At 38.4% G+C, this 16,399-nt stretch overlaps 1 protein-coding gene across 2 annotated transcripts; it reads left to right on the forward strand.

Moving 5' to 3' along the window:
* Positions 1–6,918: 6,918 nt before the first annotated feature.
* On the forward strand, positions 6,919–14,530 carry prokr1b (prokineticin receptor 1b). Of its 2 annotated transcripts, none has more exons than XM_031756818.2 (3): positions 6,919–7,159; positions 7,849–8,513; positions 13,090–14,530. In XM_031756818.2, the coding sequence occupies exons 2-3, from the start codon at positions 8,047–8,049 to the stop codon at positions 13,793–13,795; spliced, it is 1,173 nt and encodes a 390-aa protein (XP_031612678.1). In that variant the 5' UTR covers positions 6,919–7,159; positions 7,849–8,046; the 3' UTR covers positions 13,796–14,530. The 2 variants fall into 2 exon arrangements, with proteins under 2 accessions (XP_031612678.1, XP_039477940.1); XM_039622006.1 differs by having other exon boundaries at positions 6,919–7,155.
* Positions 14,531–16,399: the final 1,869 nt, after the last annotated feature.

Here is a 16,399-nt window from a genome sequence, read left to right on the forward strand (position 1 = left end):
TGTGTAACTTGCTCATCAGCTTGGTAGTGTCCACATATTTAATTCATTTTATTCAGCTTCTCAAACCTGTAGCTTTCGCTGTTGTATACAGGGTTTGGCTTATTAGTTGTTAGTATAGGTTTGCTCTTCACCTTAACAAAGTCTCATCTAAGATGACAGGTTTACAAGCAGGTCAAGTGTCTCTATGCACCTGATTAGTGTAGTTATTTCCTTATTTTCTTCATCTCCTATATCATTGTACTGACTTTGAGCAAACCTTAAGCTTGAATCAGACTACTTTTAACAATCTTCCACCTCACATCATAACTGACTGAGGTGCCTCTTCCTATTAATAGTATGTCATTATTAATGTTATCATTGTATTGTTTTTCCTTTTTATAACAGCAATAGTATATCACAATACACTACTTTACTACTAATATACAATAGTATATTAGTTTATATTTTATTATGTATCCATCACGGGTCTGTGTGAACCTGCAGCTTCACACCTTCCCAAGCTGGAGACATTTTCCTTGGCTGAACAATGACACAGCCTTAATATGCCTTATGCATCTCTCTTTTTATTTGATATATTTTGTGTGAATTATCTGGTTTCACGCATTCTATTCATTCAGCTTGGTTGTCTTCCCAATTTTGTTTCATTGCTTTAATTTAAGTTAACCTTAATTTAACCTTTTGTTTATTCCACTTCATTCCTCTTTCCATGCTTTAAAATATTACAACTCTTGTGTATGCTTTGATTTCTTTTTAGCTTCCTTTTCAGTATTTATTTCTGCTTGGAGGGTTTCTTATAATTTAGTTAATGCATTTTCCTCCCACGTGGGACATTTAGTTTTCTTTGGATTTCTCCATCTATATGCACTAATTTGTCCGGCACCTGGACATTTCTTTTCTAGCCACTGCTCGTCAGCAGTGAGTTTTGTTGCTCTATTTCCCATTTTCTTATTTGTTTTATATGTTTATTTCTACTTATTTTATTTCTTTCTTTATGTATTTAGCGCTTAGTAATACACACACACACACCTGCGGGCGCTTTCACTGGCACGAGAACAGAGAGGTGGCTGACACGCCTTCTCTACTTTTGAGCTATTCTCAAAAGCGGTGTCAACTTTATGTGATAAAACACGACCTTCCTCTCGATTCACCAGTACTTCAGCAACCGACAGTAAACAAATCAGTGGAATAGTTCAGCCTCCTTATTGTGCTGTAGAAATCAACTTATTCCACCAAAAAAGACAATAAAAGACAGACAGTTTTAACGCGTTCACGCTACCAGCCTCTTAAAGCGGCGTAGTGCTTCCAGCCACTGTGGGCGAGCTAGGCCTATTTTACCCTTTCGGGGAGCTACCAATCACTTATGACGAGCTCAATATTTATTTTAGTGCTTCCAACCCTCTGCGGGCGAGCTGACTACCAGTCCTCAAGACGAGCTTAATGCTTCCAGTCTGTCTTGGACGAGTCTTAAGTTTCGTTTTCGTTTTTGCGCAAACCTTTATTATCTCAAAGTAGTCTGTCTTACCTTGGCGCTGGTTTCTTCAGATGCACCTGATCAGCCCCCGACGGTGCGGACCACTTGTAAAACGTTGACCAAGACCCGAATTCACGCTCTTGGGTTTTATCACACACCTAGTGCGTGAGCTGCCGGCAGACTTCAACGTGGGCTTCTCGCACCGACGGGACCTGGTGAGGTGCTTTCTGTGAGAGCTGCTTTAAATAGGCTGTCTCATCCGGCTCAAGGACCAAGAAATGTTGGAGGAAATCTCCCAAATAGAAGGCTGCCAAAGTAAAACAGAGACACAGTGAGACAATATAATCAATCACATGTACATGGGGTGAGCGTCTCAAGAGACAGTCACCCAGTACTCTTCTTTATTGCAGGTTATATAGGCATGTAGGTTACACAGCAGACGGAGGCAGTCTCCGCCTGTTCTCAGAATATAGATTGCTTAACTGACAAATGCATATCTTACTAAACATTCTGTCCGTACTATACTAAACGTCTGCTTAAGTGGCATTTTCCGTTCTTCTTTACACAGGAACTTGTCTTCACAGGCATTTGATAAGCATAGGCAAGGCTTCATGTTTATCAGGGTGAATCGTCATTCAGAGTTTACACAATCACAAGCAAAGCATATTTGAATAATAAACAAAATCTTTTCACAGTTTTTGTGTCATATCTGTTTTTTTATTTACTAAAAAAGTAAAAACTTAAATAGCTTTCCTCATAAAGGTTTAATAAAAAAATTGTGTTCTATCCATTTTTTCAGGGGTTATAAAATCACCTGTAAGCACCACTTTAAACATTCTGATGCCATTCAAAGTTTGATACACGGTCTCAGCTCAGTGCATGAATATATACAATCCGTTGAGCTGGATCTCATTAGTATGGGTGAGAGAAGCGTCGCAGTAAAATTAGAGCAACACAAAAGATAACACCAGTTTGATTTGAACAAAAAGAAAAAAAGCATTTTGCACATCTGTCATTAAAGTAATGTGCAGCTGTCGTGTTAGAAATGAATGGCAGAGCTAAGAGCTTACTGAGCGGATAAATCAATATATTAATGTATGAATTCACAAGACTGATGATTTTGTGATGCAGTTCTCCCATTCCATATTTGCAACAACAATGGTTGCCTTTTGTTATATTTTTTATATTCTTTATGTGTCTCTAACACCTGTTTCTCATATTGTCTCTAGCAGTAGCAGGTGGCACTCAACTGATCAATTTTGACCAAAAAACAAGTCAAATGAAGCAGAAAATTCATCATTTTGGCCTCAAGCAGAAAGTTTTGGTCAGCAAAGACAGTTGATAATCACTGTTGTAATACCTATTATCACCAGTGGTTGTTTTTTGGTTTTGTCAAGCTGACTAACACAAAGAAAGCCTAGCCATTTCACCTTTGCTTCATAGTACACCATCCTAGCATGCTGGCATCTGTCTCCCATAAATTTCAGCCATGTGTTTAGGATCACCATCCTGCTGAAAGGTATAACTCTAGCTAAAAAGACAGTGTTATTTTATTGTCAAACACAATGCAGAAAATTTCCCAGTCCCTTGTAATAACCTTAACACACATATATTTACAACAAGCATACGCCAAGCACTCTGGAAGCTTCCATGTAGCTGAGCGGTTTAGGCTGAGAGTAACCTCAACCAAAGACTAAAGTCGGAAAACTTCAGCCACCATATTTCAAACTTGCTGTGAGTTCTCTTGGGAAGCAGTCTTTAGTCAACCATGTCTACTGCTACTATAAGCAAGCAATAAAAGGATTCAGATGTCCAGAATAAATGTTTCTTGAAGGCATAGTGTTTGCTTTTATGTTCACTTGAACACATTAGTTTTCCTCTGGCTTTCTTTTGGACAGCAGAAGCTTTGCCTGGCACATTTCTCTTGGAAGTTAAATTTGTGCAATTTGTGCTGCAAGAGATACTTGCAGTGTTCTTAGAGATTTATTGTTTGCATCAAATGATTGACAATAGGGTGACTTATTTCAATATCTGCCACTCCCTTAGACTCCAGGGGTTTTATTTCACTAAATAAAATTTGACATGATAAACATGACTACAGTATGTCAGTTTTATGTATGATCTGTTTTAATATACCATCTTTATCTGTAGGCAGCGTTTCAAAGAAATGTTTTTTAAAGCAATTTCCTTTTCATTTATTTTTTTTACATTACATCACTACATAATGTAAAAAAAAGACCATTGCATATGTCAACATATATAAATATATATATATTTTCTCTTTCAAACAAAAGTCACTGAGATTTGATTGTGAAATTGTCTTGAAATCCTTTTCTACATACTGAACTGTAGCACTGGGAACAAATGTTCACTGACATTAAAGGGCACCCTAACATGTTGCCTGTTAAACAAAGCTCATTTAGACCTCATTTAGAAAGTTTGTTTCTTTCCTACAACCGGCGTTGTAAGAGGGACTCCTACTAGCAGATCAATACAACCTGTGTCCTGCATAAGCAAAGAAAGACAACTGGACATCTAATAACTTGTTTACACACATAGAGATAATGAATGACTTATAAGGAAACAGAAAACTACCTATGCCAGACCAACAAATGGACTTGTAAATGTGTAACATTGTCCTTGACAGAACCAACATTTTTAACTGTTCCAATTCAAAACCCCTGAAATATATTTATATGGATTCTGCTTCATTTGCTGTCTATTCCCTGAAAACATTGTAACCAATAAAGATTCCAATCCGTCCACCTACATGCAAAAACCACAGATTAAAGGTCTTGTGCATATTATTCATGGCTGAGGAGAGAAAAGCAGGTTCTCCTTGTTCTCTTTTCTATCTATATTCTCTGGTTACAAGAAGCAATAAATCTGGGGCCTGGGTGAGATTATAGAGCTGCCCTTAGCTGGAAATGAAAGCTTGGTGTTTATCCTGCTGGTCAAGCCTCCTGGGTTACACAGCAAGCTGAGCAAGTGGCTAATATTTAGAGGGTAATAAAAACTAATAGGAACATGCAAAGACAGTTCTTTCATCTCAGGTGAACAGGAGTGTAGATGTAGTGTTGTTCAAAAAAAGAAAAGTCTATAACAGGAGTAGTTGTCTGCTGTTTCACTTGTGTCTTTTGTTATCCATTCTTAGGTTTAAAATGTACTCGTACTTGCCAACTGGCTACGTTCAGTGGGAGAGGATACAAAAAGGCATTTTGAGGCTACTGAAACATGATTGTCAGAGGTATTATAAGCAACAGCAGACTTGAGCCTTAAAAGTCATCAGTGCTGCTGTCTGTGTGTATTCATCTGAGTTCAGGATGGCTGATCACAGACAAACAGTGCTCAAAGTATTGTTTGTCTGTTTGTGTGACGCTCGTTAATTTCCTAAACTGTACCATGTCGTTATTGTCAATAGTAAACATGTGATTGAGTGCAAAACATGAATTGTGTTTGTAGGTGTGTGTGTGCACAGAACTGCACAGAAGAAGCCAGAATTTCATCAATCAGATAGCTGAATAGTGTGTTCAGTGAACGTTTTCAGGTATTAATATTCTACAAAGCAGATCATACATAGAATAATCAGAAAAGTCATACAGTCTGATCAGACTGTTTATATAAGGTTAGAATCATATTTATAGGTTCTCCCGACCCCTCAAAAAATTTGACAGCACTACATGGTCTTTAACCCAAGCAGCAAAGCAATGACACAAAACCAAAACGTACTACTATTACAGATACCCTGACTCATTTGTGTACTTGTTATTAATAAATAGACTAATTAGAATATTTCAAAAGTGCTTTCAGTGAATTTTTCTAGGTTCTGCTATATCACAAAGACAATACCATGCATCAGAATAATGGTGGGACTTGTGAACATTTGATGAGCAATACTAACTGCCAGCACACTAGAGTTGTCTAATTCTTGGAGTTAAGAGATTAGCAACATTATTTTTTTTTCCATTCTGTATGGAAGTTTTTGGTCCTGCACTGCATACCTACAGAGCCTTCACCATAATGGGAAGCATCATAGAGTTTATTTGTGCTTGTGTATGATTTGTGCATTGTGCTGCCATCACAAGTAAAATTGAACTAATTATGATAGACTATGGGCTATTTAATCTTGAACAAGTTACTTTTACTGAAATGCAGAAAAGAAAAATTAATACTGGACCAGCTGTGTGGATGAAAGAACTATGGAAATGAGAACACAGCGTAGCTCTACACTGGAAGAATACTAGGTATTGCATTAGCATTCTGAGAAAGACAGACAATGACAGCTTATTACATTTTATGGAGCAACTTAGTATTAACCAGTATATTGTAATATACTAATATAAGGTTAACCAGAAGTGAAGCAGCTACTTTAAATCAAGCTTTAAATTTACACTGTTGCAAGTAAGACCCAGCGAGTGTGGTGCACAGCATAAATTTGCAATATGTTGTTGAAAAACTGACAAAAAAAGGCTGTAGGCTAGTCTTTAGCTAAACTTTAGGTTAGCTGAATTTAAATCCTTTCTGCAAAGTGAAGCATCATTATTTTATTTTCTGGAATCCCTTCTTTTCTCTGTTCTTCGTCTCTATTGCAATACAAGCAAATTAAAATGCAGCTTGCCACAATGTTATAAATTGGTGATGCGATTTGAAGATAAGTAGACATGATGCCACCACACCCGAGACTTGGGAAGGAGCATTTTCATAACCAAATAAATAAATATATAAATTTGCTGTGGGGTATAAGTGTCAAAGGTGGTGTGCTTCGCTTTCAAAAGGTCAGCATAGGGTCAAAGCCAAACCCCTGAGCAGAAAACCACATAGCTACTCTCTTTATTTAATATAATGGCTCTATTCTGTGCAGTGTCACTGACTTGTGTGCCTAAAACCCTGCCAGCCAGAAAAGAAAAAGAAAAGGAAGAAGAATAAACTGTTGCATAAAACCAGTCTAGCACCAAATTAACTAATTAACTGGTATCCACCCTGGAGCAGCAGCGCCAGAAACGGAAAGTCATTTCTGTTTTCTAATAATAATCATGGTAACATGCTAGTGTTACTCTCCATACTGGACGTGTATAACTGTTTGCTGGCAAGTTCACTACAATTTTTTTTCCAACTTACTAAATATGAGCTAACCCTTCCTCCCACGGGAGGAAAATCACACCTTTTGTGTGAGATTCAGTCGGGAGTATAAACCGCAGTGTGGCGCGATGAACAACACAACACACAAAAGGTGAAGGGACTCTCTGTTCTGTATGGTGTGATGCCTAAAGCCTCACCGTATCTATTTTCTTTCTTAACCATATTAAATGTTAGCTTAGCTTAACATCCTGTCCACGCCAAGCTGCGCATTTATTGACGTCTATTATCTATAAACTGGTAAACTTTCAGGTATAATCCACACATACACATATACATACACACACTGACACCCACCCCCTTTTTTCACTCCACCCGAAAGACGAGTGTGGTTTCCTCACTGCGCCTCCTCGTCAGATTTATCATTTGGAGCTGAGGAGAACCAGACGCAACTTTTCCTTGTGAAGAAGTGCCGAAGGACAGAGAAGCAGTCGTCACATCAGCACGCACAGTTTAATCAATGAGCAGCAAAGATGAGACCTTGCGTCTCCACCGGCTGGATTGTCCGTTAAAAACCGTCTTCAGCTTGCGCTCACACCTCACACAGAGTGGGTAATTAAACTTTATTTATTTATTCTTTTAGCTTTAAAAAATCACGGAAAATGTATCAATGTTTGCTGGTAAGTGCCTGAAATATTATTTCAATTTGAATTTTATCTAAATAGTTCTGCTTTTTTCGGGGGGTTCTCTTTTTTTTCCAATGACAGCAATAAGTAATGCTCCTATGAATCGATTTGTATGGTTCTTATTAGAAATAATTCTCATTCTACTTTTTTTTGTATCTTTCTCCCTGCTTTCTCCCACATTACATTGTGCGCTGTTTTGGGTCAGCAGTCGGGTTAATTGCATTGCACTAGCTTATCACTACAAATCAGTTTTTATCCTGTTAAAATGTGCCCTTTTTCCAGCGATGGGTTGCCATATTTAGTGTTGCTTACCTCATGTGCAGGGGCTTTAAAGTGATGAATTTTGCAAGAAATAAAGGGCACTGTCATCAAGATCAGCCTTGTCTGTTATGTTGGTTTGCTGTAAAGTGACAAGGTCCTAATAAATTACATAAAATCACCGACTAGATGTCTTCACCCACACAAATATTCATCAGAAAAAATCAAAAAAATGTCACACCTGCCAACACGATTAAGCCTGAAGCATTGCGATCATGTAATTTGTTGTGATCATATCTTGTTGCCATGAATGTGACCCTACATGAGTAATGCTGAGTTGGGAAATTTCTTTTCCAGGTGAAGATGTGCTTTTGTTTCCAAAGAAGATGCAGCATGCTGAAATATGTTATCTCCACACAAACATCTTAGCTGTGGAATGCATTATGTACCACAAAGTATGAAAATTTAATACCTAATTTATTGGATCAAGTTGTTCTCAATTAAAAAACAAACAAACAAACAAACCAAACAAAAAGAAGGATTGTCTGCTAAGATATGGGGGAGTCAAATATCAGCCTCGTGGTAGGACCTTCTAGAGAGATGCAGGAAAATGTCAGAGAAGGCAAGCTGGATCATTATATGGACAACTATGATATGGACTATGGCATCCCTCCAGATGAGATCCCCGATACCACGCAGGGCCAAGCCTTCTTTGTGGCCACCATTGTTATCGGTGTGGTCCTTGTCTGCATCATACTTGTTTGTGGGTTGGGAAACTTCATATTCATTGCCACACTGACAAGATACAAAAAACTCAGAAATCTAACCAACCTGCTCATTGCTAATTTGGCCATCTCCGACTTCATTGTGGCAGTGGTTTGTTGCCCATTCCTGGTGGACTACTACGTGGTTAAGCAGCTTTCCTGGGATCATGGATTGGTGCTCTGTGCCGCTGTGAACTATCTCCGTACTGTGTCACTCTACGTGTCGACAAACGCATTGCTTGCCATTGCAGTTGACAGGTGAGTTTCTCAATCTTTTCATTTGTCTGTGTGTCTGTGAGTGAGTCTGCATGGGTGTGCAATTAGATTCAGTTCATTTTATTTGAAAAAAATATTTCATTTTTGTGTATAAAGTGTATAGAGATTATATAACTTGAAAAACTTTGAAAACTGTACACTGCTTTATTCAGCTGTAATAGGATGATATGAAAACTCTGTGCAATTCTTTGTCTCTGTGCAGTTCTTTGTCTTTTGAACTTGAGGTCTTTACTTCACTTGAAAACAACACAGTATTTTTCTCTGAGTGATGGAGCCAAGAAGTTATGATGAGTGTTTGAATGCAGAGGTATCAACACAAAAGAAAAATACAGATATGCTTAATAACAAAAAATGAGAGTCTTTATTAGGCGGTTTAAAGAAGTCTGCAAGCATAATCCAACAGGGCAAAAGCATAAATACAAAAACAAGGATTAGTAAGGTGCCTGAATGACACCAGTTGGTCCCTCTCTATTTGGAAGAGTAGCAGGTTTACTTTGAGCTCCTCGCATATGACCAAGCTTGTCACCCTATATCTAAGGTAGAGTCAGCCACCCTTCACAGGAAGCAGTTTTTTAGTTTTCTTCCATTCACTAACTACAGCAATTGACTATGGGTGATGGTGGAAATGTGGATGGACAGTTAATAGACAGCTTTGCTTTCATGTTCTCTTCATTATGACAGACAGGAACAGCATCTACATTACTTCAGATGCTGCACCAATACATGTCTCATTCCCCTGCTGTCTCCTTTCTTCATTCTTGAACAAGGCCTCACGATACTTGAACTTCACTTTGGGCAGCAACTCATTCCCAACATGGAGTGGGCATGCCACCTTTTTCTGCCAGAAAACCATGTCCTCAGATTTGGAGGTACTAGCTAGTTTAGTTTCACGTCTCAACCACCTCATTGCAAGCTGCAGGCCATCATTTGATGAAGCCAACAGAATGACATCATTTGCAAAAGGCAGATACGAGATTCTGAGATTACCAAATCTGACCATGTGAATCAGGCAGTCAAAGGCAAAGGCTTGGGTGGTCTCATCCCCAGTTGCTGAAACAGGTTCTTGGGATATGGAATGTTATTGCTGTGGTGGGGAAGTAACCTGAGCTAGTGATTGTGGTGTTACCACCAAGATATTGCCATGTTTGCCTCAATGAGCAGCTTGGGTTCTGGAGCTAGTCTCCTGCGGAGAAGCTGAACTCTGGAGCTGTCCAGAGTGGGAAGGGCAGTGAGCCAAGCCAGTATACTTATATCCCACCCTGCTCAGTGCAGCATTCCTCAGAGTTGCTTTCATGTGCCTTTGGATAGGGCAACAGATCCCAGCTCTTGTTTGTGCTTACAAATCAAATGGCAGTTCAGAGACTTTGGCCATCTTGGAGCTCATAGGTGGGAGATCTTTAACTCATCTGTTGCAGAGGCAGAACCTGGGCAGCATTCTGATGTAGGCTAGGGACACTGTCTCAATGAATCATGTTCTGCTCCTCCACTGCAAGGAATTGTGGCTGTTGCTCCCTGGTGGCAATTCTCAAACTAAATTATGGAAGGAACTGTCAAGTTGAAGTAATGATCCTATTAAGTTTGGTTCGCTTGTTTAGCCCTTAAAGCAAAAGGAACAAACATCTGGCATTTGCTGAAGAACTGTGTGAGGAGTTTGGACAGGTCATGGTTTGGTCAGGCTTTTGGTTGGCTTCAAGATGATTCTGTCAAACCATCAGACAAGTCAAGACTGATGAGATCCCAGGGATGGATGCAATTCACCCAGGTTCCTTTAGGCTCTGGACATTGTGGGTACCCTGGTTGCCTCTGCAACATCACGTAGAGGGTGGGTTTCCACTTCAGGGGAATCACACGCTTCAGACTTCCTGAGAAACACTTTGACCCCCTACAGGAGAGCAAAGTCCAACTGCTGGATTTAAGAGGAACAATGTTGTTCCCTCCCTAGCCATTAAACAGTAGACCACCCATTTTTGAAGGAACACAGAAGTTTGCTTAGCCAGTCTATATCTGTTTTTTGGACCTGGAAAAGGCGTTCAGTGAGTATGTGTGTCACGTGGGTTGTGCTTTGAGGGTATCAGGCACGTTGTTGCATGCTATTTGGTTCTTGACCAAACTGACAGTTTGGTAACATTATCAGCAGTAATTCAGACTCTTTTCAATATGGTAACTGATTTATTCATATGAAAGTTGCTCATGTGAAAAAAATAAAACAACTATGCAGTCTTCTATATCAGTGTTTCCCAACCTTTTGGAGCCATGGCACATTTTTCACATTAGAAAAATCCCACGGCACACCACCAAAAAAAATGTCACAAAAAGCATATTGATAATTTTTCCCTGCACACCAGGCATAGTGGAATTGGCTCAGTTTGTCCCCAGTATACCTTTTTTACTTTCTTCTGACCACTACTCATGCTAGGGGGTTCATCTGGGTCTGAATTCTTCAGGTCAGATTGACTACTTAAAAAATATGTGTTCACACTATCACTAGTGCTTTAAAGAGCACATTAGTAACATTGGTTAATTCATTTTTGATTGTTCATTATCTGAAGAAGCTCAATATAAACAGATCGGCTTAATATTCTGTTTAGCATGCAGCAGGTAGATATTCTGCTATGATGAATCTTTTTCATGTCCATCTCCATCTGTCCTAGTGATATTTTCTATTCCATTTTCTGGCACATCATTCGCATGCTATACTACAGCATACAAATGAAATGAGCAGGAAATACTTACATATCAAACATTCAACTTTTGGCCAACTCTGAACAGAAAGGTCATCCTACTAAAAATACATTTCAAAACATGAACATTTCTGACTAGTAGTCAAGTAGATAGTAATAATATTTTCAGATAGCAATATATCTTCCTTTTGTCATCAGCAGATGCCGTAAGTGACTAACTGGTGAACATAATAAAATATTTGGCAATGAAGGCACAAGATATGTTATATAGCAGCTGGAAAATTTTAAAGTAAAAAACACTAGCTGCTTAAAGAAACTCAACATTCATCTTACTGGTATGATGAGAAACTTGTTTCTAAATAATTGATCATTCTGATCCCAATTACCTCTGAAAAATTATGTATATTAATTTCAGAGATATTTGTAACTCTCCAAGGTCCCCAAAGGGGCCATCTTTAAGTTAAATATAAGGTATTTGGTAAATGTTAGGTAAAGACCATGTTCAAATGTAAAAAAGAATAACATGAAACATGCCAAGTGAGCATATCAGCAATATTATATTTGGTGAGTAAGTAGGAAAGGACAAAAAACCTCTCTGGAGGATGCAAAGTGTAGACATTTCTGTCCCCTTCAGACTTATGTGCATGAGGGGCTTTTAAGTATACACTATCAGGCCACAGGTGCAATCACTGTGAGTGCTTAATTAAACAGAAGCTGTTTAAAAGCCTTTTTATAGCAGAGAATGAATTTGACATGTGGGAAAGCACAGGTGTAAATAATAAAAAATAATGACGAATGAATTTCATTTAGCTGCTTTTATTTCAGGGTTGCTTTGTGGTGACTGTAGCTCATGACGTAGAGCAGGGCACCTACTAATCAGAAGGTTGTTGTTTGATAACTGGCAGCTTAAGTCTGTATGCCAAAGTACCACTGAGCAAGATACTGAACCCCAAGTTGCTGTCCGATGTGTTCGTCAGAGTATGAATGTGTGTGGCTGTTAGATAGAAAGCATTTAGCTGTCCTGAATGGGTGAAAGAGGCATGTTGTATGAAGTGGTCAAAGAGGAAAGTGCCGTATAGGGACCGTTCCATTTGTGGTCCCTCAGTAGGGCAGAACACAGCAGAACCATACTGAATTTCTCTTATTTTGTCGTATCAGAACGGCTGCAGTGAAAAGGGTTTTTTTCCATCTTCATGTTAAAAAGGCCCTTGGGAATAACAGAAACAGACACAAACAAAATTTACCCATCCTTAAAACTATTGCAATATGATTACATACTTTAATTGGTGTTTGGCCTAAGGGAAGCTGGTGGCTCTGTTAAAGCCGTGGGGCCATATTGCCATCATGGTTTTTATCTACTTTTCCACTATGAGGGAAGGATCGCCGTTAATCAATACAAAGTTTCCCTGAAATCACCTTTAATGTATGATGTAAGATTTCTGTGATGTAATAGTGGTCACCATAATGATGATGCTCTCGTTCCCATAGGGCACAAGGGGTAACATCATTTTTGGGTCTTCATCATTAGTTTGGCTGTAAAACCAGGGCTGTAACACATCAATATATTAGCATTTTTTATTTAAATGTGTAAATATTAAACTTTTGGCTGTGTCTAGAGGAATAATTATAATATAAATTACTTTTAAAAAGTAATTATTTGTAGCAATAAACATTTTACTGCCTCTTTCTTTCTTTACATATGGACATACATATTTCTTTTATCTATGTTTCCATACTAAAATGACTTCTGCGAATATAATTTTATATTTTCATATAATTTTAGATATATTTTTTTGTAACTATAGCACTTGCATAACACTCAGATTGCTAAATATGCTGTTTAATATTGCATAACAGTTGTCTTGTTTTTCTTCCAGGTACATGGCCATAGTCCATCCTCTGCGGCCTCGCATGAAGTACCAAACTGCCTACTGTCTGATAACAGGAGTCTGGATTGTTCCCATTCTGATATCAATTCCCTCTGCCTATTTTGCTTCTGAGACCATGTACCCTCATGGAGGCACCACCTCAAACACTCACAAAGTCTTTTGTGCCCAAATATGGCCTGTGGACCAGCAAGCGTACTACCAGTCCTATTTCCTGTTTGTCTTTGCTGTGGAATTTGTTGGCCCTGTGATTGCCATGGCAATGTGTTATGCCCGAATTTCCCGCGAGCTGTGGTTCAAAAATGTCCCAGGTTTTCAGACAGAGCAAATACGGAAGAGGCTGCGATGTCGCCGTAAGACAGTGATGGTCCTAATTGGAATCTTGACCGCATACATCCTGTGCTGGGCACCGTATTATGGATTCACCATTCTGAGAGACTTCCATCCAACACTTATCTCCCGCCAGAAGAACTCACTGGTGGCTTTTTACATTATTGAGTGTATTGCCATGAGCAATAGCATGATAAATACCTTCTGTTTTGTTAGTGTCAAGAACAACACAGTTAAGTACCTGAAGAAGATTGTACTGTTGCGCTGGAAGTCAACTTATACCCCTAGTAAGACTGTCGAGGAGATGGATGTGAGAACTTCCTCCTTGCCAGTAACAGAGGAAATTGAATGCATTCACCTAAGGTGAAGAGAAAAATTGGCAAACTAAATATTACTGACATTTGGGTCTCTGTAGTAGACTGTTGAGATTTGGACATCAAATCTTGTGCTCAGATTATGGAAACTGTCCAAGCTTCACAAACCACATGGAACCACTGAACTGACTACTGGGCCATTAGTCAGTTCCATATATATTCCACTACCTACAGTATTTCTGCATTATGAGAATGTGATCGCTGTGCTGTTCATACCGTGGGTATTAACTGTGCATTGTAGAATATTGTCTCATCTGTATACACTATATTACACTGAAGACATGTGAATAATAGCTGCTGCTGCCCTAACTGGCCCATCCAAAATGCTTATCTTGGTATTACTTGTATAAGTTCTCAAAAAAATCAAATAAGTGTTGACACCAATTTTAAAATACCAAAAACCATTTTTACTATGTATGTATGTATGTGTGTGTGTGTGTGTGTGTGTGTGTGTGTGTGTGTGTGTGTGTGTGTGTGTGTGTGTGTGTGTGTGTGTGTGTGTGTGTACGTGCACATTTTATAAATATTCCATGCCACTATTTAAGTATATTTCAGTATTGAACATTGAGCAAAGTCCTTTTTAATAACTGAATAACCCAACAAAGACATATTTCCATGTCTGCTGAGTGTAAAGATAATTTTTTTTCATCATTTGAGCTTACAGCGATCAATATATTGCATGCTTATTTGTAGAACAGTACATGTTATATTTCCTGATGGTAATAAACTATAAGACACTGGAAACAAAGTCTGTTTTTGTTTACCAAGCTGTATTTTTTTCTATGTGTCCCTCAGTTGCCTGTGCTATTAGTGAATTTATTCTTTATCACAGGGAGAGTTTTAAATATTAAAGAATGGAATACTTCACAGCTTGTTTTCATTTACAGACATAGAAGCAGTGAGGGGCTAAAAGACAATATCTTCCTTGGCAGCCTTCAAGCATCCAAGTAAATTTGTTTGATAGAGAATAAAGTTTAGTGAGATTTATTTTTGGTCATGTTGGTAACCACCACACTGACGCACAAGGGCTATAATGAATGCTTAAAGTGCTATTCCTCCAACTGTGAGAGTGAGACAAAGTACAAACATTATACTCCCGTATATTTCCTGGGTTGGTATAAATAATGTATATGGGTACTTTTATCAGTCCTGTGGGTATGTTAGAGATGTACAGTGAATGATACCAAGAAGAGCTGAAAAGTGTGAAATAGCCAGCACGGTTCCTTAAAAATTACATTTCCATGTAGCTAAATGTTATGTTATTGTTTTTTCTCACATTAGGTTTGTGACATTTAACAACAATAAGTGATTAATGTGTCTTTGCTATTTTTGGCCTTTCTTTTCTACTGACATTTCTCTTAAGGGAAACAATCTGACATTAGATGGGGTGGAACTAGTCACCCTGGTAACCCTACTGTCTGTACATAAAAGATGGATATAGCCTCTGTGATTTAACTCACTGCTTTGTGAAGTCCTGTTTTGAAGGCTGGATTTGAGCATTTTTGATGTTGGCATCTTGGATTTTTGTAGTAAATGTCACATAAGAATCTGATTGAGAAACCTGAGGATAATGTACACTCAAAGGGTAGTGACTTGTCAATCAAGATAAACATATCCTAAAGCATACCATGCTTTTTTCTAAATAGACTTTATTTAAAAAGCTATCAGACTTTACAAAATTAAAGTATTACGTTAAATAAGAGTTGAAACAAGTGACTATAACCAAAAACACGGGAAAGTATCTACTGATGTCATAAAAGAAAAACCTGGCATTGTGAAGTTATTTCTTTGAACTATGCTTTTTCACTCATTTTCAGCCCAGTTCTTGAACCTGACCATTCTCAGGAATAAGTTCTTACTAGCAGCCTGTGTTAAAAACACATCATTTTCTCCCATTTCATTAGTAGAATCTATGAAAAATATCAAAGATAACAAAGATAAAGAGTTTGACAGATATGAAATACCATTTTTGTCCCAACAAGGTAATTCCCATTAAGTGACCAATCAGTATATCTTAGCATGGTGTGCAGTCTCCCTAAAAAATTGAGAAAAACAGACAAGTGGAGGACAATAGAATAGGTGGGCGATCTAAAAATGACTATCTACAGCAGAGGGAGAGCAACTAAAAGCCACAACCTTAAGAAAAAGAAAAAACTACAAAGACCCGGCTAAGATCTGAGAGATGCATCTGACTCTTCAATTAATCCATATACTGCTCACCAGAAACAGACAGTGGATGTTCTGTCATGGTTTGGAACTGTTTTTCACCCAGTGGTTGGGGATCTTGTCAAAACTGGAATGGAATTACAAACACAGAAAGTACCTTCAGCTACTGATCCACCATGCAATACCTTTTTTTAAAAAAGCTTCTGAAAGGCAAAGGCTTCATTTTAGTATAACAATGATATGACACATGGAGGCAATGCAGTAAAAGCATGCCTAGATAGACAAACACACAGTCTCCCCAGAGCTTTGACCTCAGCATTATTGGAGTAGTGTGTGATCATCTTGACAGAACAGAACAAAAGGCAGTAGGCATCCAAAGAAGAGCATAAATGTCCTTCAGTAAGCTCAGAGAATTATTTCTGAAGACTTCT

The sequence above is a fragment of the Oreochromis aureus genome, linkage group 13 (genome assembly GCF_013358895.1).
Source record: "Oreochromis aureus strain Israel breed Guangdong linkage group 13, ZZ_aureus, whole genome shotgun sequence".
In the NCBI taxonomy this organism is placed as follows: domain Eukaryota; kingdom Metazoa; phylum Chordata; class Actinopteri; order Cichliformes; family Cichlidae; genus Oreochromis; species Oreochromis aureus.

Coding starts and splice junctions, on each gene's coding strand:
- prokr1b (XM_031756818.2), top strand. CDS start 8,047: ATGGGGGAGTCAAATATCAGCCTCGTGGTAGGACCTTCTAGAGAGATG. Junction 8,514..13,089: donor CTTGCCATTGCAGTTGACAG/GTGAGTTTCTCA, acceptor TTTTTCTTCCAG/GTACATGGCCATAGTCCATC.